Raw genomic sequence first — 24,236 nt, 5'->3', positions numbered from 1 at the left:
CTTAGCCCACTTTTTATTTTCCCCCGATTTGAATTCGATTTTGGGTGGGCTATCCCTCGGGGTATTTCAGTAAGGCTAGAACAATCAAGCTAGTCTGCATGATGAAGCTGCTTCCATGATTACCTGCTGTTCTTTGTCACTACATATGTGCATGCACTGGAAAAAACAATCATGTTCATGTAAATTTCCCAGCCCTAGTAGGAGATAGTTCCTATTACATGAGTGTGTTGGGAAATTTCCTGCCACTGATAAATATCTTGCACCGGAACAATTTTATATTCAAAACCTGTATAACAAAACTGTTTTCCTCTTAGCTGGGAACACTTCTCCACTTGAAAGGACCTCCTTGTAGCGAAAATGCCAATTTTTGTTGCTGAATAGAAACTGGAATTTAGGTAATGTTGGCCACGCCTGCTAAAATGCTTCACTTTATCAACCACAGGCATCAATTCTACAGTGAAAAAGACAGGCTTTAAATTTTTAAAAACTCTGGCCACAAAGTTATGGTTTAATGCAAAATGAAAACTATGAACTCTGCGTGAGAGGGCAACATCCTTTAACTGTTTAACCAAGCCACACATGCTGCGCAACTGATGTCCAGCATGCGCATATTGTGCGCACATTCGATTGACAATGTTGGTCTTGCACAGTGGTGGCACAACACCCAATGATGCCAAGCCACGGTGTTGAAGTGATAATTTTTAAGACCTTTAATTAAAATTGTGGCATCATTTTGATGTCAATTTTATTTGTGATCATGTCATGTCACACTGATGTCAAATTAAATGTATCTGCATACATAATATTGGGGGATCGTGCATTTAAACAAAGATGCGCACACACTGCACGCCATCACTGGATGATGCTATACCTCAATTTGGCTATCGAAATGGCACAGCAAAAGACCTACAAACGTTATGTAGGCATATATATATAATATAGTATATACACACACACAAAAATTGTGGCAATACGGCCAATAAATGAAAAGTAATCGTAGCACAAGATTGACTACTTAAATTACGGCTGCATTCATTCACCAAGCAGAGCGTCTGAAAACTCTATAAAACACGATATAATCCTGAAACTGATTGCATTTGCACCTGCACTGAAAACCTATAACTCAAATGAAAAAAAAAAAAAAAAAAAAAAAAAAAAAAGATTGCTTGGCAGCATGAGAGCATAATAGTGTATACTGAATAACAAACTAAAACTGCCATCAACCATTCAAAACCTAGACCCACTCGCAACAAGTGGGTGAGTATGTTCTTATTTAGGATCAAATTTGTTGACGATAATGCTCGGAGCGACCCTTACCAGTTCTGCTCTACGACAAAAAATGAGCAGTCCCGCGTGATTCCACAGTGCAGTCGCAGCGATAGCCACGACGAGACATGTCGAAATCATTGGGCATCAGTGTCGCATTCACGCATCGTGCATACTTGACGGCAAAGTTTCTTGACGACGTCATCGTTGTGGATTGCCGACTTGCCCTAAATTGTAACTTTCGATTCTGGAGAATGGTAGATGAATGTTTGTGCTTAGCAGCAGTACGAGATTCTTTGCCCTTCTCAATTAAATCGGAATTTACTCGGAGATCAGTTAACTGTTAGAAATAAAAGCTTTGGCTAGGTGGCGCAAGTCGCAGCTCAATACACGGGTTCAGCCACATCCATCCATCCGGTGATGACCTTTGGGGAAAGGAGAGGGGGCACAGGTTTTGTTTTCTAGGTGGTACGGAGTCAGTTGGCGTAATGTAATGTCACAGGCGGAGTAATACGACGTGACAAGTGACGTAATGCATGGAGATAGAAAGAAGAGGAGGAGACATACCGGCTCGAGCCAGCCAAACAAAAAATCCTGAGTGAAGCCGGAAGTAGAGGTTGCGGTTGGTGGGAACTCCTCATAGGGTGACCGGAGCAGCTGTTGGCGCCAAATCAGCTGTTGTTTCCGTCCAATAGCGTCGTTTGGTTTCCTTCGCTTTTGGTCTTCGTTGGGGGTGTGTCCCTCCAAACCAAAAGTCTGCCCCGGCTTCGCCTCTGGTGGCGTCGTGTGCCTCCAGAGGCCTCCTACCTCCATGGCGCAACGCAACGATAGATGGAGGGATGGATGGTTAGGGCTGAACTCTTTTGATTGGACAGCAACTAGCACCACCCAGCCGAAGCCTATGTTTCAACAGTTAACTCCGATTAAAATTGGAATTAACTACAAATAAAGAAATTTATATCGCAACGTCACAGCAACTGTGGCCGTCTAGCGGCACTGCACGGGAATCATACACACGTGTGTGCTCATCAAATGCCGATAAAGCAGATTGTTACAGTAGTGGCGTAGCTCAGTGGTAACGCGTCCGCTTCACACACAGCAGGCCCAGGACGGAATCCCGAGCACGCCGCAGTGACGTCAATCTTTTTCGAGCATTTGGCAATGTCGGTTGCAGACGTCATTTCCAGTGGTGGGAAGAGCCCGTAACAGCCATCACCGTAAAACATGCTTACCGCGGGTGGGTGCTCTTTTTGTATCTGTTTCTTTGAAAACATGGCACAGTCGGGCACATGCAGCCCCAAACGAGAGAAGAGCATTCGACAGGTTCAGAACACAAATGTGACCTTACGCTTGCGAAAGAAAAAGCCTAAAGTGCGTGGTTGTTCCTTCTGCATGGGGCTCCATTGCAGCCAGTCGCACGAGGACAAATGTAAACACACAGAGAGTGCTGCTGGCAGCGTCTCCGAGACGGCCCACAGTGGGGCATGTAAAAAAACAATGTATATGGAGTATTCCACAGTGCTATATACACGTCATGAACTTTGCTCCGGTGAGTGTGGCAAACTCGAGTCCTTTAGCCTGAAGCTTGTCCAAGTCAAAGTAGACTGGAGGGGTGGCAGTGGGCTTCTCCCAAACTGCTGCTGTGTCGACCGTTTTTGCTTTAGCAATGTCCGTTGTGGGTGGCACTGTTCGTGGTTGGGTCCTTAGAGGTGAGCTTTATCCACAGTTCAACACGAGCACCTAGGGCACTCCAGAGACACAGGTCTGTTCCTGGGGGTCCTAGCACTCAAACTCCGATGCTGTTATTGCATTCAGGTCCTTCATCAGCCCTTCTAAGTTGGCCATTTCTTGGGTGAGTTCTTCGTTGTTGAAGGGAGACTGAAAACAAAGCGACAATTGAAATGACTGTTAGGCACTATTTCGGTATTTTAAAGACTAGCAAATTGAGCATGCTTTCCATTTTGAGTACAGTAATACCTCGTTAACTCGAAGTCATAAAAATCGTGAAAAAATTAGAGATAAGCAAAGTACCGAAACTTTTACCTCCGATCCTGCGATGTGCTAAATAAAGCTTCTAACAATCGCGGCAGCAGCACAGGTTCTATTAAAGAAAGGAAAAATAGAACCTGTTTGGGCTGTGCCATGTTCACGGTCAATCGAGTCACGAGCCAACGTCGGAAAATTCACAACTGACGACCGAATTGAACACTTGACTCTTGCTCGTATGGCGCCCCTAGATGATCAAAACACCCAGAAAAAAAAAATGGAGGAACAAGGGACAAGCAATAAAGAGCAGCAACACTCTTGAAACAAACTAGACACCTCCGACATTTCTGCGAAACACAAGACTGAGGAGACGACGACCAGACCCGGAAGGGAAGGGAAACGGAAAGACCCAGAAGCAAAGAGAAAACGAAAGACTGAGTGCCACAAAACTATCAAGGGAGAGGCGGCACCGAACGCCATTGGCTTGTCCAAGTGGGGTAGAGGAAAAAAAGATATTATTAAGAAAACAAAAGTTTTTGAGGCGCATGTCTCATCACGTCTCCGCGTACCGCACCCGCGGTTCTTTTTTTTTTTTTTTCTAGAGCTTGCTTATATATTTTTTTTTTTGGCCTGAAAACTTTTTTTTTTTTTTTTTGGCATGCACATTTTTTTAGCCAGTTCTTGTCGTTTATTGTGGTTTTCTTTTTTTTTTTGCGATTTTCGCTGACGGGATTTCGAGATATTTAAAGTCCATCCTGAAAACCTTTCAAGACAAACAAGGACAAAATGCATTGTGCCTATGGCAGCTCATTCCATGTCAAGGAAATTTTATGAGTTAACCACTATTTCAAGATAACGAGGTATTACTGCATCACATCCTCCCGTCGCTGCAGTTAATGTGGTGTTATTCTTCAGTCAAGCCCCAAATATAGGTGACACAAAACTGAAGCAGAATAGCATATTAGATTGCCCTACAACTAGCCCACTCAGAGGATGATAACTGAACGACAGCATTTCAACACTGCTCACACTGTCCTCTTGAATTTCTTCAATTATTGTAGGCACATGCTACATGCACAGAAACAAAATTTAAAATCGTACTTCTGAAAAAAAAAAGAAAAAAAGAAACTGAACAAAAGATGCTGCTTGACATAGGTACAGGGCGTTTTTTAGACTGAAAATATTAAGAAAAAGCAGACACCTGAAATAAATAAACAATGCGGAGCGCAAGTTCGTCTGATTCTTGTACAGGGGTGTGATGATGTCAGAACGACGAGCTCTTATTGGTCGACTGGAAAAAAATTGTAGCGCCCTTCCACTTCACGTGAAGATGGAGGAACAGTGAAGCTGTTATTTTTATACGATGTCTAGGATAATGCCCAGAGGACGACGTGTAGAAGACCTCCAGGACGACTTCTAGGATGATGCCTAGAGGATAACATCCAGGATGACTTCAAGGACAACCTCAAAGACGACTTCTAGGACAACCTTGAGAATGACGCCTAGAGGACGACCTCAAAAAGGACTTCTAGGACAACCTCAAGGATGACTTCTAGGATGACCTTGAGGACTGCTCCTAGAATGATCTCGAGGACGTCTAGGCTGATTTCAAGAATGACTTCTAGGACAACTTCGAGGACGACCTCTCGGAGGACTTCTAGGACAACCTCAAGGTTTTTCCCAGATCCTAGGGCACAACAGCTTCGCTGTAAAATTGTGGGTAGATTGCAAGGCATCTAGCATTGAGGCCTACCCACTATCAGTGATGTGATTGGCCTAAGCCATTTTGGCGCACGTTCCGGAGCAACCAAAACAGTGTTTTGGAGCAGCAAATGTGGCATTTGGAGCAACCAAAACAGTGCTTTGGAGCAGCAAAAAGCGGCTTTTGGAGAAGCCAAGACAGTGTTTTGGAGCAGCAAAAGTGGATTTTAGAGCAGATATTCTTAGGAAAAAATAAATAAATATTTGTTTTAAGTGCTGTACAAACAAAGGGCACTTTGTGTTGTGTTGTGTTCTGATGTGACGTGTTGTGATGGAACTCGCTGCTTCCGTTTTTACTGCTCAGACATCCCACAAGTGTACAGTGCTGTAGGCACTGCCAAGCAATTTCAATTATGTTCGCATGCATGTGAGGCAAACTTCGGCAGGCTTGCTGTTGGGCATGCTTCGACGCGCGAGCGCAGAAAACAGCTGTCTGATCGAAACGGAAACCATGCCCCTCAGTTCCGTCGCTAACTTATCCCCAAAATTGTACACAAAATGTAACTTTCGAGCATGCGACAAAAACAGTCCAGTGGCGCGTGCTTGCAGGCCAGCAAACAAAGTACAAGGTAAAATAAAGAACCTGAGTGCATCGATGCAAGACATTGCGAGCCAGCCTCAAAACGTTCTTGGAGTGCTTTGTGCAACGACTGAACTCGAGACAAACACAAGCGCGCTATGCGGGGTCAGCGTGCAGACAATGCCTTCTTTGCTTCAGCTCACTTCCCTTCACCAACTTTCTTTCACGGCAGATTTTTCACGTACCGAGGTCCCTCTCGAAAGAAGGCCCACCGAGAGGAATCTAGATAATCAATACTTTGACACAACAGTCTTTGAATTAAAGATGGATTTTTGTAGTAACGTATAATTTAAACAAGAACAGGAATGTTGATGAACATGCGGTGGTCCTTACGTTACAGTTTAGAAAGTACCATATCTGCAGTGATGTGGGGACGGCAACATTCCACGTCGCGCGACCACGGTGACTGAAAGGTAGTGACCAAATATAGTTTTCCCATGGCCGTTGCTTCAGCTAACAAAGTAACTCCTGCCATGCCGAAACGTGGTTTCGTTTCACAGCATGACAGCATGGCTGGTACCCGGCACGCTAGCGTCAGAGTGTCTGCACACTCCGACGCTAGCGTGCGTCGGAGTGTGCAGCATCTTATATTTTTAGCGTCTATCGCTAAAAATATAAAAAAAAAAGAGACGAGAGACGAGACCCACAAGACCAGAGCGCGAGACGCGAGACGCCGGGAAAACCATGCAAGACCGAGTGGACAATTGATGCACGGTACTTTGTGTCAGGCGGCCGTTTGTGCCACATAACACACGCCTGCTCAATTACAGTACTCAGTTTAGTTTCTGTTCTGAAAGGCGACCTAAATTGGTCCTTTGGCGCAGGCTTGGCGCAGATTACCCATATTTCGGCGAAATGTAGCAGGGTTAGCCCCTTGGCGCAGTTTGGCGCAATTGGCGCAGCAATCACATCACTGCACTATCCTTTCAATCAAAGCCAGTCTGAGCTCAATGTTGCTTTCACGTAACTGCGACTCCCGCACAAGAAGCAGGCGACTGGCTCTCCGTATTCCTTTGGAAGAACGCCGTAGGCCGTAGCAGACATTGGGCTAATTATCTCAAGTTCAACGGAGACGCACGAGCCCTGTCCACAAAAAGGCCGCACTAGTGTGTTATGTGCTTAGGAATACGTGCCACTTACGGCAAGGTCTTCCTCTTTCTTGGGAGTGTGAGCAGTGGAGGAGTCCTTGGAGACGTTGCGTGGCGAAGCGACCGCTCGTGACTTGAGCGCGGACTGTCGCCCAGGGCTCTGCTTGTTCGACGACCCGGCCCCCGCAGAAGTAGATGTCGCAACAGATGCCTTCTTGTGGGGACTGGACACTTGCTGAGGCCTCACTACTGTGCCAGCCGCAGACAAAAAAAAATGAAAAGAGACGAAAAGTTCTCGTTACGAGCGTTTGCCAACTAAATTCAGATGGCCAGTTGTGTTCGCGACTGTCCTCTCCATTCTATCTGTCACATTGTTATTTGTTTGGTAGAAAGAATGACTGAAAAGTGGTACAACCATGTCTCATTACTATGGGCCCCTGTTAATAAGGACACCCTACAAGAAAGAAAATGTTTTGGGACCGATCCTGTCCTTGTTAAAGGGCAACTCCGCTTTATTTTTGATATTTAGAAAACTATGTAGCCCTCTTCAGTATCATATAGGAAGACCCCATGTCAAATATTACGACCTAATTCCGTTTATGTATTTAATAAACTGGTCAGCAAACCTTCAAGTGAGCCAAATCGCCGAAATCTGCCAACTCTAGCGTGCGGCACGAGGCGCAATCATCAGCGAAGTCCCACGGAGTTGGAGCAGCCGACATTGAGCCACTACGTCAGAGGCATGACTACGTCATTCTCACGTTTTGTTTGTTTTTACTTCTCGGAGCGAAATTGAACAATGACGTCATGAGTTTCTCCTCCCGGTGTTGGCTGACCGGGCGTCCATGTGATCACCGTAACGTGGATGCGCTAGTTTGCTCTGCCCTGCGCGCTTATCGGTCTGTTCTGCGCGTGTCCGATTGATGTCTGGTTGTAGTAAACCGTGCTTCCCTGTTCATGCTCTCGAATCAGCGCTTTAAAAAGTTTTGCACTACAATTGCTCTTTGGCACCAGTTCGTATAAGCTTGAGGTACCTGGTGCCCACATAATTTTGCAGCAAGCCTGTGTTTCCATCCTCATCTATGCGCATAAAACTCGCGTCCGCCTCTTCCGTTTTTGTTTTTTTTCTTTTATAATTTATCTGGGTCCGTATCGGAGCTGATGACTTATTGGAACCAGGGTGGACAAAAATAATGATTAAAAAAGAAAAATCTGATTTATGTGATGTATATCAAATGTTTTATTATTTAAATTGCTGATAAGCTGCTCTAACATTTTCTGCTCCTAATCTGCTCCAAACTGTAGACTTTTGTGCTTCGAAGTTGCTCCAAAATGCATTAAACTGCTGCTCCAAAGCGAGAATTTTGTGCTCCTAAGCTGCTCCAAAATCCAGATTTTTCTGCTCCGAAAATTGCTCCAAAACCTGTTTCACCTGTCTCACCCCTGGATGGAAACGATGTGAATCCTACAAGCATTCCATCAACTTCGGTGTCTACACGTCAGTGGGACTCAGATAAGAAGTCCTGATTTAGAGTAAGATATGACACCTGGAAGTCGAGGAAATATTTCTGTCTTATTTTAATGCAAATTGCCTGTTTAAAATAAGATTTTGCGGTACATTCCTTGAAGAAAAAAATAAGTAGGCAAGGAGTTAACGCATACCATGTGTACACTTGATGGCTGTTCCTTGAATGAAGCGATACTACCACTAGTTGGGCCTATAAACCTGGCAATCGTCCAGAGCTTTACATACTCTTGAGCTCCTCTCCCTCAGTGCACGCACAAATGCTCAAGCTCCCCCTCTAATCACATGACCTTCCCATTAACCAATCAGCGTCGAGCACCTCGCTCCTCCTCTCCCACCTGTCAACCAATCAGTGTCAAGCCTCACAGCCACACTTTTATCTGGGCTTCACGAAATGCCAACGAATGTTTCATGTCAAAATATCCGACTCCAAAGTAAAAAATGTTTTAGGTGCAATCTTGACACCATAATCTAAAACTTAGCGAGGGGGAAAAAAAATTCTGAGGATACCTAAGCACTTCTCATGAGTTGTGAATGTGAAAGTATGAATGTTGTTCTTCCACTCCCTTAGCTCATCTGCGGTGTACTGGCGTGGAACACCACGTTTCGCTACTCCAGAGGCCGAGGCTGCCGACGATATACCGTAATATCCCGAGTCATCGCCCATCCCCGAGCCATTGCCCACCTCATTTTTTGGGCCCATATCGATTTCCGAAAAAACATCGAGTCATCGCCCACCCCTTCAAATACCCCAGCGCGGACTCTGCGATCCGCGAACACTCATCCTACCCGAAGGACGCGGCCGCGGACCTTACAGTTGGAGGACGTCCGTGACAAAGTAAAACGAAGGAGGGAAAGACACTTCTTTTTGTTTACGCATTTCCTCCGTGAGCGACCCCAAGGTGGTCGTGTATCCGTGCGAAAAGAAAACGATGGAGATAACAAAATAAGAGTTTGTTAATGTAACCGCGGAGTGTAAGGTCAAAGTCTGTCTCCGCCGAAGTAAGGTCACCGCGAACCCGCTGCTTCTTCCCGCCCGTCGCGACCGCGGTTGTGCAATATTTTAGGCTAAGCCAACGCGTAAATAAAGCTTTGCTGGAATGCCCTACACAAGACGTTTGCAGAGCGTCCCAACCGTGCATTGATAGCCCGGTGTGCACAGACGCACGTCTGTACGCACTAAACAAGAAAGTTGCGCAAGAGCTTGCAATGGACGTTTTGTAGAAACATCGGTTCGAGAGTAAATGTTTCCAGTACCCTCTCTCTCTTCCTTCTGGCCGAGCAGAGAGGGAAGATGGTTTCGTTGTGTCGACTTCGGTGCGGGAGATTACGCACGATGGGTACAAAGGCGAGTTTGGGGGAGCCGTATTTAGGTCACAGCGCCTCAATGGGTAAACAGGATGTAGCTAACGTTTTGGGTGTGGAACGGGTGGGAGAGGCCTTGCGCGCGCGTTGTTTTCTAGCCGCTTAGCCTCGAACCCAGTTGCGTGTCTAGGTGGCAGCACATATTCGCCAAGAGGTCCACTGACAAGGCGCCCGACTTGGCCTGACGCCAAAGTATTTGCCAACGCGACCGCCGGCTTTCCAGCTTTCCCTGCATTGCTCTTGGTCGCTTCTTTGGTCCGCTCGTTCGCTCGCTCGTTGCGCCTGGTCGGTTTTTCTATTTTCTTGTAGACTTTTCTTTCTTTCTTTTTTTTTTCACTAACTAGGAGAACATAGTGGTGACATTCTTTCACGGAACAAACGTTCGCGCTATATGCAGATCGGCGGTGTTTCTAGCGCGTATGCAAGCAACGGATTTCGCTATAGTAAAATATTCTTTCGTGAGCATTTTTTTCTATAAAACAATAAAACTAAATGGAGTTTTGAGTTTGATGTATCTCTTGTGCATCAGCGCTAGGTACGCAGAAAAAAATAGGCGGATTTTTCCGCTTTTTTTCAAGTGTTTGTGCTCACCCACTGAGACATGGCCCACCCCACTTTTTTAATGAATTTCAGGTGCTAGGGGGGTGGGCGATGAATCGGGATATTACGGTAGATGCCTCAAGCGCCGCCATGTTCCTCGGCGAGCAGAAGCGGCCGCAGCCCTGCCCCTCCTTGCCCTCTCTCCCCTTCCTTCCTTCCCCCTTTCCCCCTTCCCTTGGCGATGCCTCTGACACGAGAGAGGCAGCCGAGCGTGTGGCATCCTCGGCGCCGCGGCAGTTTCTGCTCCTCTCGGCAGGGGCCGCAACGCCATGGAGAGGGAATTCCCATTGGCTGCCGTGCGTACGTCAACAACAATGCGCGGCAGCCAGAGTTCCCCCCATCGTTGTTGATGCGCGGCAGCCATGGGAATTTATTTATCAATTTGCTGCTACAGACTACAGGCTTCGCTCCATGGGACAGGGAAATTTAGATGCCGTTTGGCACGGCTTCAAAAGATGATAATGTTGATTCGCTCCATGGGGTAGAGTTAATGCTTTCGCATTAAAAAGTATTTTTTGGAGGTGTGGGGTCAGAGATGTTCGGAGGCAACTCACTCATGTGCTTGGGTTGGGGCGTGGAAGGGGCGCTCTGAGGGGGAGGGGCCGGCACGCTGAAGCTTTTGAGGGGGTTCCCGGAGTGAGCTCTCTTGGTGAGCGTGCCGGACTCTGCGGGGCCTGGCACGGAGCCCCCGGGTCCCGGGCCAGGGGGCACGGGGGGTCCCCCTACCAGGGCATTGCTGTAGGCCGGCAGCTGGCCCATGGCACCCCCCCCGTGGCACATGCCCGGGTTCAGGATGGGCTCATACGTCGGGTTCAGGCCCCCCGGCTTCTGGGGGCTGGCCATCATTCCGTCGTGACCTTGGAGGAGGGGAGATAAAATAGTAGTTTGATCGAGAAGATGGAACAACGAAATGCTGAGCGTCTTATTTCAACAAACTACAAAAATAAGTGTTTTACGCTGTGATGCCAATATGCTGTGTGTGGCTATAGTCACCAAAAGAATGGCAGGGTGTGTCTTTCAAATGCCCGGCCTCCGGTGGGCGCTCCGTGCCTTTCGCCACACTTTGGTCAGCTGTGTGCGTGTGCTCAAGGTGCACGAGACGCCGAAGCGTTGTTGAAGGTAGGACGCTTGTGCCGGGGGCGACTACGGGTGGCGAAACTTTTTTTTAAAATGTGTTAAATTGAAGGATTAAGTCGAGAATTAGAACCCGCTTGAAACTAGATTTTACAGAATCTGCTGTACACTTTATTGCCTTAGATAAGGGATCGGCTAAAGGGATACGGGCAATTTGAACCTTAAAGGACAAGCCAATTATTTGGAACTGTTGTTTCTATTTGTAGCCGCAGCCATGATGTGCATGGCTTCACATGGATTCGAATGTGCACAACAAGTGCGCTCCACGAGCCGAGTGCTTGCGGATGCAATAACGGCGACAAAGGTGAGACAGTATTTTAAGCGTTCCAAATGCGGAACCACGCTGGAGGCAACAAGGCGCAGAAGTGGAAGACATCAAGCGACGGGCCCGAGCTCTCCTGACTTCCCCCTGGCCTGGCCTTCGGCGCCAACCGAGCCCCACTCCTCCGCCGAGGGCTGGTGCGCATGTTCCCGGGAGCCTCTCAAGCATATGCCACCCCAGACGCCGACGCTGCCGTACCTTAATGCGGGCCCTCATCCCATCGTCACCATCACCACAGCACCCAGAGCGCCCCCCCCAAGATAATGAAGCAGCGGGTGCCTCTGCTCTGTCGTCGCAACCCTGCAATGTACACAGCGTGTGCGATCAGCAAGAGGTGCATGTATAGACGTGCGCACGCATACACGCTGGTCTGCGTGTCTGGCGTGTGTGATAAAAGATTTAATCAGCCGCTGCGCAGTGATTTTATCACACACGCCGAACATGCGGACTGGCATGTGCGCATGCGCCCATCTGGACACACGCTACTTGCTGATAGCGCATGCCACGCGCGTGGCAAGGTTGCGATGACCATAGCAAGCAGTCTCAGCAAACTATCAAGTCATTCTATGATTGCCTTCGAAATTGTGTAGTGTTATGCAATGCTCTTGCCTGTTCAGACACTTAGCTTTTGTACCATTTCCAAGTGCCTGTTGCTTTGCAATCTGAATGTTTTAAAAGAGTTTTTGTATGTGTGTGCAAATGGCCTCGTCTATACAGGAATTATGACCCCAAAGTATTCACCCTAAAAGCAAACCTTTAATCATTACACTAGCTATGCACATCACATGTTCGCCACCGAGAAGAAACCCATTTTCAAGCTGCATTTTGTTAGTACCATACTTTGTGCAACTCCTTTAAAAAAATTACATGCACATTCATTCAACCAACCGCGATGAAATGTGGTAGCTTCATGAGAACATTGTTAGTGAAAACAATTAGGGAAGGAAATGGTACGGTGACGAAATGATTGTAATATACCGAACACACATCAAGGACGACGTTGAGGATGACCTCCAGGATAACATCAAGGACGACGTAAGAATGGCATCCAGGAAGACCTCTAGGATGACTTCAAGAATGATGTCTGGGACGACCTCAAGGAAAACTTCAAGGACGGCGTCGAGGATGACGTCGAGGATGGCGTCTAAAACAACAAGAGCTGCACTCGTGTATGAGCTGCACCCCTAAATTTAAAGCAAAATATCTCGAAAAAAAAATTTTTTTAATCTATTTGTGTAAGAGCTGCTCCCCTTCCTTTTGACACGGGGTGCCAGCGTAGCCTGCCGTGCTGGCCGAGCTGCCGTGTTTTAACATGTCTCCGCGACATGGAGCCCCTTCGCAACAACCAAAACCACGAGATAGCACCGCTGTTTGCGGAAGTATTTCTTGGCGAAGTTTAGTCTCCACCAGTTTGTAACTTGAGTGCAATGGGCAAGCGCTTCGACCACAACAGGGCTGGGTTTAAACTGAAAGTTGGGGGTTTCACCCTGAAGCACAGCAAGTGTGCAGCAGGACGACAGTATGACATTGACGAGAAGTAGTATGTGCGGCGCTGGTGCGACCAAAAGGATGCTTTCACCAGCGCAAACAAAACAAGCCTCGCATTCTGCGGCAAGTCCTGCAAGTTCCCCGAGCTGGAGAATGAGCTCTTCAGCTATGTGAAAGAAGTGCGCAATAATGGGTATGCTCTCTCGACGGACAATGAAAGCACCGGAACTGGCGCATGCAAAGGACGTGCCTTCAGGAGATTTCAAAGCGAGCGCCGGATGGAACCAAAGATTTATGAAGCAAAAAGATCTTTCCATTCAACGAAGGATGACGATGGATGTGCCAGCTGCTTCTCAAAAAATACGAGGACAAGCTCCTCAGCTTTCAAAAATATGTTCTCGTGCTGCGGAAGGAACATCCAATACATGCTGTCCCAAGCTGGGAATGCCAATCAGACTTGCCGGAGAACTGTGCAGTAAATGCCAAGGGCGAAAAGAGAGTGCTCGTGCGTACCTCGGGAGCGAAACGCCAGCGTTACACTGTCATGCTCAGTATCACCGCGGATGGGTGGAAACTGCCGCCGTACGTGATGTCTAAAAGGAAACGGGTTCCTGCCGAGGAGTTTCCCCATGGAATCATTGTCTGTGCACAGGAAAAGGGCTGGATGAATGAGGAACTGGTAGTGGACTGGCTGAAAACCGTTTAAGGAAATCGCCCCAAGGCTATGCTAGAGAAGAAGACCCTACTTCTGCTGGTGCTGGATAGCTTTCGCGGCCATCTGACTGAAAAAGTGAGGGCGGAGCTATGCGAAAAGCACACAAACTTGGCCGTCATACCGGGTGGGCTTACAGGCATGCTGCAGTCCCTTGATGCTAGTATCAATCGGCCCTTCACAGTGGAGTTCCGTCGATACTACACCAAATGGATGGCCAGCGAGAACCATCAGAAAACGTCCACTGAACGGCTCAAGAGAGCATCTTTGTCGACTGTGGCTGGGTGAATTGTGACCGCATGGGACGCCATCTCGCTTGACATCTTTGCAAAGAGCTTCAAGGTGACCGGAATCTCGAACAACCTCGATGGCACCGAGGATGACGTCGTGTGGCAGTGCGTCTTTGAAGTGTCAGACTCCAGCACCGAGGACAGCACAAGTGACGAGGAGTGAGGCCCAATAAAAGATGTTTGGAACTAGCGCATCCGACCGGAAGTATGTCCATTTTTACATGCACATATATATCAATATTTTTTTTCATTTGTGTATGGGCCGCACCTTAAAAGTGGGCCTTCAATTTTAAAAAAAATTTGCAGCCCTTATTTGAGTTTTCACGGTATAACATCACATCCATTGTGCTTCACGCCTTAGTTCCCATGGCCGAAACCCCGCGGCTGCAACACAAAATATTTCCATTTCTTTCTTCACTATTATGCCACAAATTAACAATATTTCGAAAGAATGAGGCAGTTTCTCCATTCTTTTTAGTAAGACAGGCAATGTAAAAATTTAAAACTGCAAATTCTTTCGAAGTTAAAATTGTTGCATCGTCCCTTTAATATTCATCAGCTCGTTCGTGCCTTCACATTCAGTTACTTTACATGTTGTCCGCCACCATTGTTTTAAACAGTTTCCAGGGCAAAATCACCGATATCTGTATGAACTCTTGAAACGTCAACTGGACCAAGAGAGTGCAAAAACCCAAGTGTGTCACTGAAAAAAATTAGCATTCCTGTGTGAATCTACAGTACAGTCACAGCAATATCTGTGACAGCTTATCTGACCCTAACGTATCCCTTATGCAGAACTTGTGCTCGTGCTTGTGAGAACAAAGTTTCTTGCCTTGGCTTCGTTCTCACGAGCACACACCTTACAATTCTCCCGGTTACGACGGCAAGCTGTTGCTTAAAATGCTCTTTGGTCTGATGAGCCTTGGTGTTCCCTTGCTGCAGCGGCAAGTCTGGCTTTGTCTTCTGCTTCTTCTTTCCACAAACGGCACATTATCTTGAGGAGCCATAGCCAATGTCCGCTCGGAAAGTTATGCACTCATTTCATAGACTCTGTAACAAATGCAGCATGAGACTCGGGTGGTGCGATGTGACATTACCGCAAATGCGGCCATCTAGAGTGCACTGTGCGAGACCCATATTTGCAGGTGTCCTCAACACGTGCAATCATTAGGCGATGCACTGCAGAAACCGGCGCAGCTCTGTGGTAGCACACTCGCTTCACACTTAAAGGGACACTGACAGGGTATTTATGCTCGCCAAGGTTTTTAGTTGTACGTGACATATGAGAGCTCCACTACCCAGAACAGAATTTGCGGCTCGAAATTCGGTTTCTTTCCGCCCGAAAACCGCCGATCAAGAACTGGCCGGTTCGAGTCTCGCTCACTCTCTTTTTCGCGGTCACGGGCCGTTTTCTAAGGTATCGATGCGACCACCAAATTTAATCAAAGTCGTGGGTCACTGAAGGCACACACTCAATATTAAAAATAGAAAAAAAAATATGAAACCCATTTTTGTGGCTTTTAAAAGCTGTAAATACGTTGATTGAAAAAAAAAGTTCCACAGACAACCGGAAGCATTCTGTGCGTTCGTCGTTTCGCGTATCGTGGGACTCGCAGGGACGGCGATGGCACCGGACGACGGGCGTGGGACCTCTATTTCAGAACTGTTGTTCGCGGTACCGGCGAATTCTGTCTACCGTTAAAAGACAAATTTGGGACTGATCAAAAGAATTGGTATTCATCCCGTACGACACGCCAGGCCACCAAGCCGATTTGCACGAAGACGTCGCCGAGCCGTCGCTCCCTTCTCGTGGCTGAAGACATCGCTCGCGCAAACGTCAAGCACGACGTGTCTACTTCGAGTTGAATATGCACGCGTACGATTTCTTTACTAGGAGCGAATGTTCCCAAAGCGTGGTGCTTCCCGACTTCGACTCGGGAGTGCTTTTGCTAGAGAAAAATCGGCAGCAAACTTTCCAACTTACAGTTTACCGGCTGAATTATTACTAAGGAAAGAGATCCACCAGAAGAGAGATGACATGATTATGTTGTTAGCTTTGTGCAGCATTTGGAGATCACGTATGGCTGTTCGACATGCTGACCTCGATGCAAAAGAAGTGCGGATATATTTCTTCAACCTTGTAAAACAAGTACAGAGTGTGCATTTGAACTGTGAACCTGAACCGGAGTGGACTAGTATTTTAAAATCACTCCTCGAAATGCGTGAATTTTAATACGCTGTGCAAAAGAGCTGTGCAGTGCTGTTAGAACGACATGAATGTTGCTGTAACTACCATGCAATAAAGAAAAAAAAAAAAATGCCCCAGGAGCTCAGTGGGAAAGACGTCCGCTTCTCACGCGGCAGGACCGGGCTCGATCCCCCGTGAGACTTCATTTTTTTTTTTTCAAACATTTTCCAATATTTACATATCTTTTTCTTTTTTTTCACAATCATCACTGAAGAAACAAACAAAAAAATAACAAACAAATGTTGTGGACGATACTTTGCTGAATTAAATGGTATGGGATTTCCGTTTTGACACCTGCGAACTCAATGTAATCACTTTCCATAAAATGCAAGGAGCATATAAATCAGGTAGCGTCCGCTTTCCGATGTGCCCGTAAATGTTCTACAGGAATTGCAGCCAGCCATTAGTCCCGATCCCGTTGATCTTTCGGAAACTCTGTCGCACAATGCCACTTTTTTTCGGATGCAGGACATGTGAGCCACCTCTTCACGCAACATCTTGGGTGTATTCTTTTCGGAGCCGATCATGAAAATTCACCACGGGCACTCACTACTCATCTCCGACTCCTGAATGTGCAAAACAACTCATCTTGGAGTACAGAACAACGAGCGGAACAAACATAACTGCAAAAGAATCGCACGGCGAGCAGTTCCCGTACGCCGCATGTCGTGTCGTCTGCTAGGGAGAGGAGAAAAAAAAACAAAAAACCGCACGGTCGGGTGTAGCCACGTGACTTCCGCCACTCACTCTCTTCTCTCCACTTCTCCGACCTCCGTCGGGTTTCGGTTTCGGTTTCGAGCAGTTGCGTCTTTTGGCTTTATTAAAAAAAATACGCTACTCTGTTGCAAAATATTAATTGGGTAGTCCTCCGACACCATAATAAAGCACCTGGCAAAAAATAAAAAAAAATTTTTGGGGGGTGTCAGTGTCCCTTTAACAAACTCAGAACTGAATCCTGACAGCGGCAGCGGTTTTTGGGGATTTTCAAGCATGGGGTAATAGTGATGACGAAAGCCCTACAATGCTGTATATTGTCCTACATCATTTCGAGTGGAAAGAAGAGCCCATAACAGCCATTGCTAAAAAAAAAAAGACAGGTGCAGTTTTTGTGTGCATGCATATAATTTCCAGCTCATTTACCTGGGTGCAGTGAGTCAATGGTCACGTGGGCTCTGGGGATATTGTACTGCGTCCTGGGATAAATGGGCCGCCCCATGTTGACCGAACTCCCTTCTAAACCGGGGTTCATGTTGCCATTGGAAACGGCCGCCGGTCCCATGGCTGAAACAAAGAAGCCGGCAAGGTTGGAGCAAGCCGATGACCTGAATTGCGGCAGTAACACCGATTGCACAGTAAACGCAGTGTGGGTTGTGCAGAACACTGTCTCACGAGGCGAGTACTCACATGCTTTACTGGAATCAGGCAGTGACTTGCGAGAGTCAAGGGGCAACATCACAGGCTTAGACCGAGACGACCTTGGCAACAAGGGCCTATCTGTTTTGCCGCTGTCATCGCTGCTTAACTGGTCTGTGTGTAGGGCAAAAGAAACAAAGGGAGAACCGAAAGAAATGCTCATGCATCGACACAAAACATAACTTTGGTGAACAAACACGTGAGACGGAAACGGGAGTGTGCAACGTCAAAGGATAGGCTCACGTATGTGCGGGAACAAAATGGCAATCCAAGGTGAGCAGGAATGTGAATAAAACAAAGCATGCGGAAGTGCGACGTCCAGAGCTCATGGTGAGAGGCAGTCAATGGTGAATGTTTAACCTGGCAAAATATGCAAATACAAGCTGAGGTAGACATTCAGATTGAATCATCCATAGACTTGAGCATCCAGTATTGGTGCTAGATGTGTTCAGGAGAAAATAATACAAGCAGGTGATATACATCTGCACCAAAAACACTCGATAAAAAGTGGTAAATGTCGGCCCTCATCATAAATCAAGGCAGGGGGTAGCAGCAAAGGATGCAAGTTGGCACTTGAGCAGAAAACAATGGGGAATCCTGTATGCTGAGCATGCACCTGCTCTTGCGTCCTGTCTGCTACCTTTAAGTATTAGATTTGGCCAGAGAGCAACATAAACAGTGTTTTCATCTTCTGAATAGTGTGAACAAGGAAAAAGATTGGAGCCGCAGCAGCTTTCCCTCGCGGGAATCAGCTGCACAGTGCACTCTGACCATCGCCACATACTGGGGGCAGTTGGTGCAGCATGGCCTTTCATTCCTGCTCACAAAATAAAAAGTGAAACATACTCTGTGCACCTAGAAGATATATGTAGCATATAAAACTCACAAGTTTGTTTAAAAAATTACCATCAATGGCATAGCCGAAGCAGTTGCTTGATAAGGGAAAACAGTACTTATATACTTTCTCAGTGGTCAGTGATATCCTCACATTAAAGTTAGAATTAAAATTCTCAAAATGTTTCACTTCATTGCATTCATTGTGTAAAGCTAGCATGATTTAACAAGACCATTCATGAAAGAAAAGACTCCCATTTATTTTATTTTCTGCCGTGCAGCAGTGTCTACAAAAAAGACACTCCTCTCAGGCATGAAACCATTGCAACCACTCTGTCACAGTTACCTCCTATACTTTGTATAGTAGTCTACATACAGCAACCACATTGTAACCCTGAAAGCAAAATGGCACGTCCACTCCTGACTTTTCCCATCTTTGACAAGAGGTGCACAGACAAAGGTAGGCATGCATATCATATATGGTGCGGGCAGAAGGCCATAATGAACATAAATAGCGCGAAGAACAGACAAGGACGTGAAGACGGGACTAGAGCTTTGCACGGGGCTGGGCACGGCCAAAAACCCGGCGGCCTGCGGGCCGGGATTGGGCCAGGTGACAAGGATTGTTTCCAGGTCAGGGCCGGGCCCAGGTAGGCGAGCACGGATTGTTTCTGGGTTTCTGGGCAATAGTGTAGCACACTTTCTACAACGTTGAGAAGAAAATGCTAACGCATTGATCGTACAGATTTAAAAGAAACGAAAAAGCCAAAGTGCAAAATCGCTGCGACTGCACTAAAAAAATTTTAGAAATAAAAAAAGCTGTATTGGACTAAGAAAGCCCACAAGAATAGATAGAAAAGAATCCTGGAGAATCCATCAGCATAGTGGTGCAACTGCCAACAGGCAAGAAAACGAGGGCAATCCGCCTACAAGGGACAGTACAACTGTCTTTCTCAAATTTCCTCTTTAAACCCTTAGAGAAAAAAAAAAAAGCCCTCTGGCTACCAAAGACAATCTACATTTTCTATATTTCTGTAAGCTTTCGAAGGTTCACCACGTGACAACGATATGACAGCGTTTTTCATGCAACTTAGTAAACAAATCAAATGAACCAGCACCTTTCCAGGGCAGCTTTCAATTTAAGAGGGCCAGGCCCGGGCCAGGTCCAATCAGGCAGGCATCCCATCGGGCCGGGTCCGGGTCAAGTAGACTAAGAGTCGGCGGGCCTCAAAATGTAGGCCCGTGCAGTGTTCTAGACAGGACTACTGCTAACACACAACTGTATTTTTTGAGAGGATGAAAATGGCAGGGGGGAATTACAGTTGCATTGCCCAGAGAGCTCCCTACCTTCGATGGGACTCGGCAATTAAAAACAGTGCATAGACATGGACAAGAACGAGAAGGACAGCACTGGCTTAAAACTGAAGTTTATTTGTGCAAACATTGAGTGTAAATACTGCAATGCCAAACAAACAAACCAAGAGAAAAAACATTAAAAAACTGTCTGCAGAAACCACTATTGTTGGTTGTCTATGAATTGCGATAGCATTCGTCATGTTTATTTTCGTTTTGTTACGAGGCCATGGATGACGTCAAGGACGGCGCCTAGGACGGCGCCTAGGACGACTTTGAGGACAACGTCGAGGACGACATCCTAGAGGACGACATTAAAAGTGCACTAAAGAAGTTTCCGAGATCGTCTGTTCTTGGTGATAGCTTCTTTCTACGGGACCTTAGCATTCCAGAAATCGAAAGGTTACACTCGTGCGGCGTCTATTTCCTTAATAAATATGTGATCAAAGTTTTGCCACGCTCCTTTCTGAGCGGAAAAATCTGGAGCACGAAATTCAGCGAAGGCGCCGGCGGCGTGACGAAGGGCACACGTCAGCCAATTGCAAGCGGAGGCGCCGGCAGCGTAGGGGCCGCCGACGCCTCTGCTGAATTCTGTGCTCTAGAATTTTCTACCCAAAAAGTGGCGTGGCACAAACTTCTATCACATTTTTAGTAGGAAAATAGACATCGCACAAGAATAATTTTTGGATTTCTAGGATGCTGGGAGCCCATAAGATAAGTTATCCTCAAGAACAGACAATCTCAGAAACGTCTTTAGTGCACCTTTAAGAACAACGTCCAGGATGACCTCTAGGTCAACCTTATTTTTATTCAATTATTTGACGATATGACAATAACCGATTGACACTGCACTGATCGTGCGTCATACGGTGAGCTGATATTGAAATGACACTGCATTGATTTAGCGTCAATAATTTGTTTATGAATAAGTGATTTTAAAGGCATGATATTTTTTCCGCCAAATTTGGAGGGGAAACTGAATTGGCACCATACCGTGTTTGCACGATTCTAATGCGCCCCCGATTCTTACACGCAGGCAAATTTAGCTCCCAGATATTGAAAAATTTAATTGCTGCCGATTCTACCGCGCAGGTAAAATAATGGACTTTGAACACATACATCATAGAACCGATTTTATGAAACGCACGCCAATACACAAAAATAAATACCGCGCACAAGTCACCGTTGTTGGAATCTGGCAATAATTCTTCGCTGTCCACAGACTGCAGAAGATGATCCTTGCTTTCGTCTAAAGCATCTGAGGTGCCGTGCTTCTTGCGCTTGTACAAGTGTGCGACCATCGCCTATTAGAGGGACGTCTTCCAAACAACACTTCGCGAGCTCGTCGGGTTGCTGGGATTGCGAGGCCACACAGTGTCGCTCCGCTGTTATTGTTTCCCGCCAGCGTGATGACGTTTCGTTCAAATAAAGCCTTCTAGTGGAATTTATTTCGTTTTTCCATCTTGAAACGGCAGACACGAGTCCGTAAAGGCGAAAGAATGCGCGATACGGATACCAAAATGCCGAATGTAAAGAACCGGTCACAAAAACAGTTGGGCTAGCTGCCTTATACCGAGTATTGCATTTTTCTTTTGAGTTTTGGTTTTCGGTTTCGATTGTAACACGCATCTAATTTTAGGCACCAATTTTGGTGAAAAAAAGTGCGCGTTAGAATCGTGAAAACACGACAGGCCACATAATGTCAATTTTTTTGCTAAATTTAGCGGGGAACTAAATTGGTGCATATCTCACGTGACGTAAATTCTTCTGCTCAATTTTGCGGGGAACCGAAATTTGTCTGTACGTTTCGTGACGTTATATCACGCGATATCAATTTTACCGACAAATTTAGCGGGGAGACTGAATTGGTGCATAGGTCACGTGACGTCCATTTTTCCGCTAAATTTAGCAGAGAAACTGAATTGGTCCATAGGTCATGTGAAATCTATTTTTCCGCTAAGCAAGGAACCTGAATTTGTCTGTAGGTCCCATGACGTAAGGTCACGTGACTTCAATTTTCCCGCTAAATTTAGTGGGGAAACTGTAACTGAACTTGTTTGTAGGTCTCGTAACGTCAGGTCACGTGACATCAATTTTTCTGCTAAAATTAGCAGGGAAACTGAATTGGAGCACAGGACATGTGAGGTAAATTTTTCCGCTAAATTTTAGCACAGGAGGCCAAAAAGGTCCATGAAATCTGGGGCAAGGGGGGAGGGGGGTGGGTGGTAAAGAATGCGAGTGCATTTAAAAAGGCTTGAGGTACACCTAAGCACTTCTTAATAGTTGTGAATGTGAAAGCATGCAAGCCGCTCGTCCACTCCCTTATTTCGTCTGCTGCGTACTTTCCGTCGCCGGTCAGCGCATGTGCCCTTCTGGGAGTGCTGGCCTTGGATGCTCCGTGTTAATGGTGCGTCGATGGACACGCGGTTGCTGAAACTGATGCGCAGTGGCCAATGGGAGCCTCATCGATACGCGCCAGCAAATAGTATTGAAGCCAAAAATCCATCAGCTTTACTCCGCTCCTTTGGGATTGGGGAATTTAGGTGCCGTTGGCTAGCTTATTGCATGGTTTCATAGTTGGAAGCTGGCTTCACTTGAAGAAAGGATTTAAGGTGCCGTTTGGCACGGCTCACTCTATAAGACAGTTAATGCTTTCACATTAAAAAGAGTGCCACGTGCTCCTTAATTAAGCCACAGTCACACACTGCTCCAGTGCATCTAAAGAGCAATATTCTTTATATGGCAGAAATAGTGATGGTACGCTGACACAGTTTGGCCCTAATCTCCCAATCTCTTGCGCTTCTGTAATTTCTCAAGTGAGTTTGTTATGGTGCTTTTTAATTGCTCCACACTTGCCAAAGTTGGGAGAGCACTGACAGTTATGGCAATGCAAGCCCAGATGTCCTGACACAACCTTAAACATGCTGTACTTACGTTCTCTTAAGTGATCACTTAGGCATCACCCCGTCTGCCCGACGTACCTCCAATCGCACGACAGCGGAACGGAGTACATAATCCCCTGTATGCAAGTTACAAATCGGTCATGGTGTTTCTTTGTGCATCCCTGTTCTTCTTTAGCAATGGAATTGACCTTCATACACAGCCTAGGCAGCTCTGCCGGAGCTGAGAAATTGACATCACCCACATTTTTTTCTCTTGGCTTGTTTGTCTGTTTGGCGTTGCAGTATTTATACTCAATATTAGCACAAATAGACTTCAGTTGTGAATCAGCGCTGTTGTTCATCCGCCTTCTCATTCTCGTTTGCGTCTTAGCATCATTTTTATCTTTTAACCATGAAACACCAACTAGCCCAAATGTCAGGCTTCAACGTCTCATGAGCCTCGAGCATGCGCACGTAGCCAAAGAACGGTAAAAGGCAACAAGTGTCTGCTGAGGGCCCGGCGTTCGAGAGATATGCCCTGCCATTCTCACCTTGTCAGTTACCATAGTTGTCCCATCTTTGTGTCCTAGTCTGTCCTTCATGCTATTCCACTTAGCCGACTAGCCCACCTTAATATATTAGTAGAGGAGGGCCACATCCTGCACGGGCACCCTCTGTGCCCCCGACTCACCCATGTAACCGCCCGAGTTCTTCTTCTTCTCCAAGGTACCCACGATGTGGTCCTCGGACAGGTCCTGGGAGTTCCTCGAGATGGGGGTCACAGTCATGGCTGCCTCCGGGTTGCTGCTTTTGTCCATGGCCTTGAGTTCCATCTGATCGTGGTGGATCCAAAGGTCGGGTGGCTTCAGGTCCTTGGTCGCTCCTTTGCCCTTGGCGATGCCCTTACTGCTGGCATACCTGCAACGTGCATACTCCATGTGAGGAAACTGGCCCGTCACGTACCCCAGCAACCAGGCTGCAAAGTGAATATCTCCAAACCAAGTCTGGGGGGCAAGCCAAATTGAAAACAAATTTTACCGGTCATTTATAGGACATAATTAGGCTAGAGACTTTCCGGTTTAAACCGAAAACATATATGATAAACACCTGTTGATGTCCAAAATGCAAAATCAGGTCAGATTGAAAAACACAAATTTCTTGAAATGCTTGGTTCAGCTAGGACTGTTCCTGTCGAAAAAATCCCTTTATAGGCTAGAATTTTTAGTTTTTCATGCAATTCTTACCGATGATCATTTGTTTTTAACGTCCGTCTAAAGCAGATTACCGAAATACACCCATACCTTAAAAATAAACACAGAAAACCATTCACCCATTTCCCTTACCGTAAAATTCCATAAGGATGCCCTCCCCTGAAAGATCGCCCATCCT

General features: G+C 46.5%; 1 protein-coding gene across 1 annotated transcript in view; it reads right to left on the bottom strand.

Annotated features, from left to right (window-relative positions):
- Positions 1–718: 718 nt before the first annotated feature.
- Positions 719–24,236, bottom strand: part of LOC8041994 (neogenin) — a 70,315-nt gene continuing 46,797 nt past the window's right edge. Inside the window, exons 20-25 of the mRNA XM_040223324.3 lie at positions 23,539–23,765; positions 17,770–17,892; positions 17,506–17,646; positions 10,726–11,028; positions 6,734–6,927; positions 719–3,144 (exon numbers count right to left, since the gene is read on the bottom strand). Of these exons, the coding sequence (XP_040079258.1) occupies positions 3,046–3,144; positions 6,734–6,927; positions 10,726–11,028; positions 17,506–17,646; positions 17,770–17,892; positions 23,539–23,765 (1,087 nt within the window). The 3' untranslated portion in view covers positions 719–3,045. The remainder of the gene's footprint in view (positions 3,145–6,733; positions 6,928–10,725; positions 11,029–17,505; positions 17,647–17,769; positions 17,893–23,538; positions 23,766–24,236) is intronic.

This window comes from Ixodes scapularis, unplaced genomic scaffold, assembly GCF_016920785.2.
Source record: "Ixodes scapularis isolate PalLabHiFi unplaced genomic scaffold, ASM1692078v2 PGA_scaffold0__279_contigs__length_252992795, whole genome shotgun sequence".
Classification (NCBI taxonomy): domain Eukaryota; kingdom Metazoa; phylum Arthropoda; class Arachnida; order Ixodida; family Ixodidae; genus Ixodes; species Ixodes scapularis.
The sequence above is the reverse complement of the archived record's forward strand: the minus strand, read 5'-3'. Positions and strand labels throughout refer to the sequence as shown.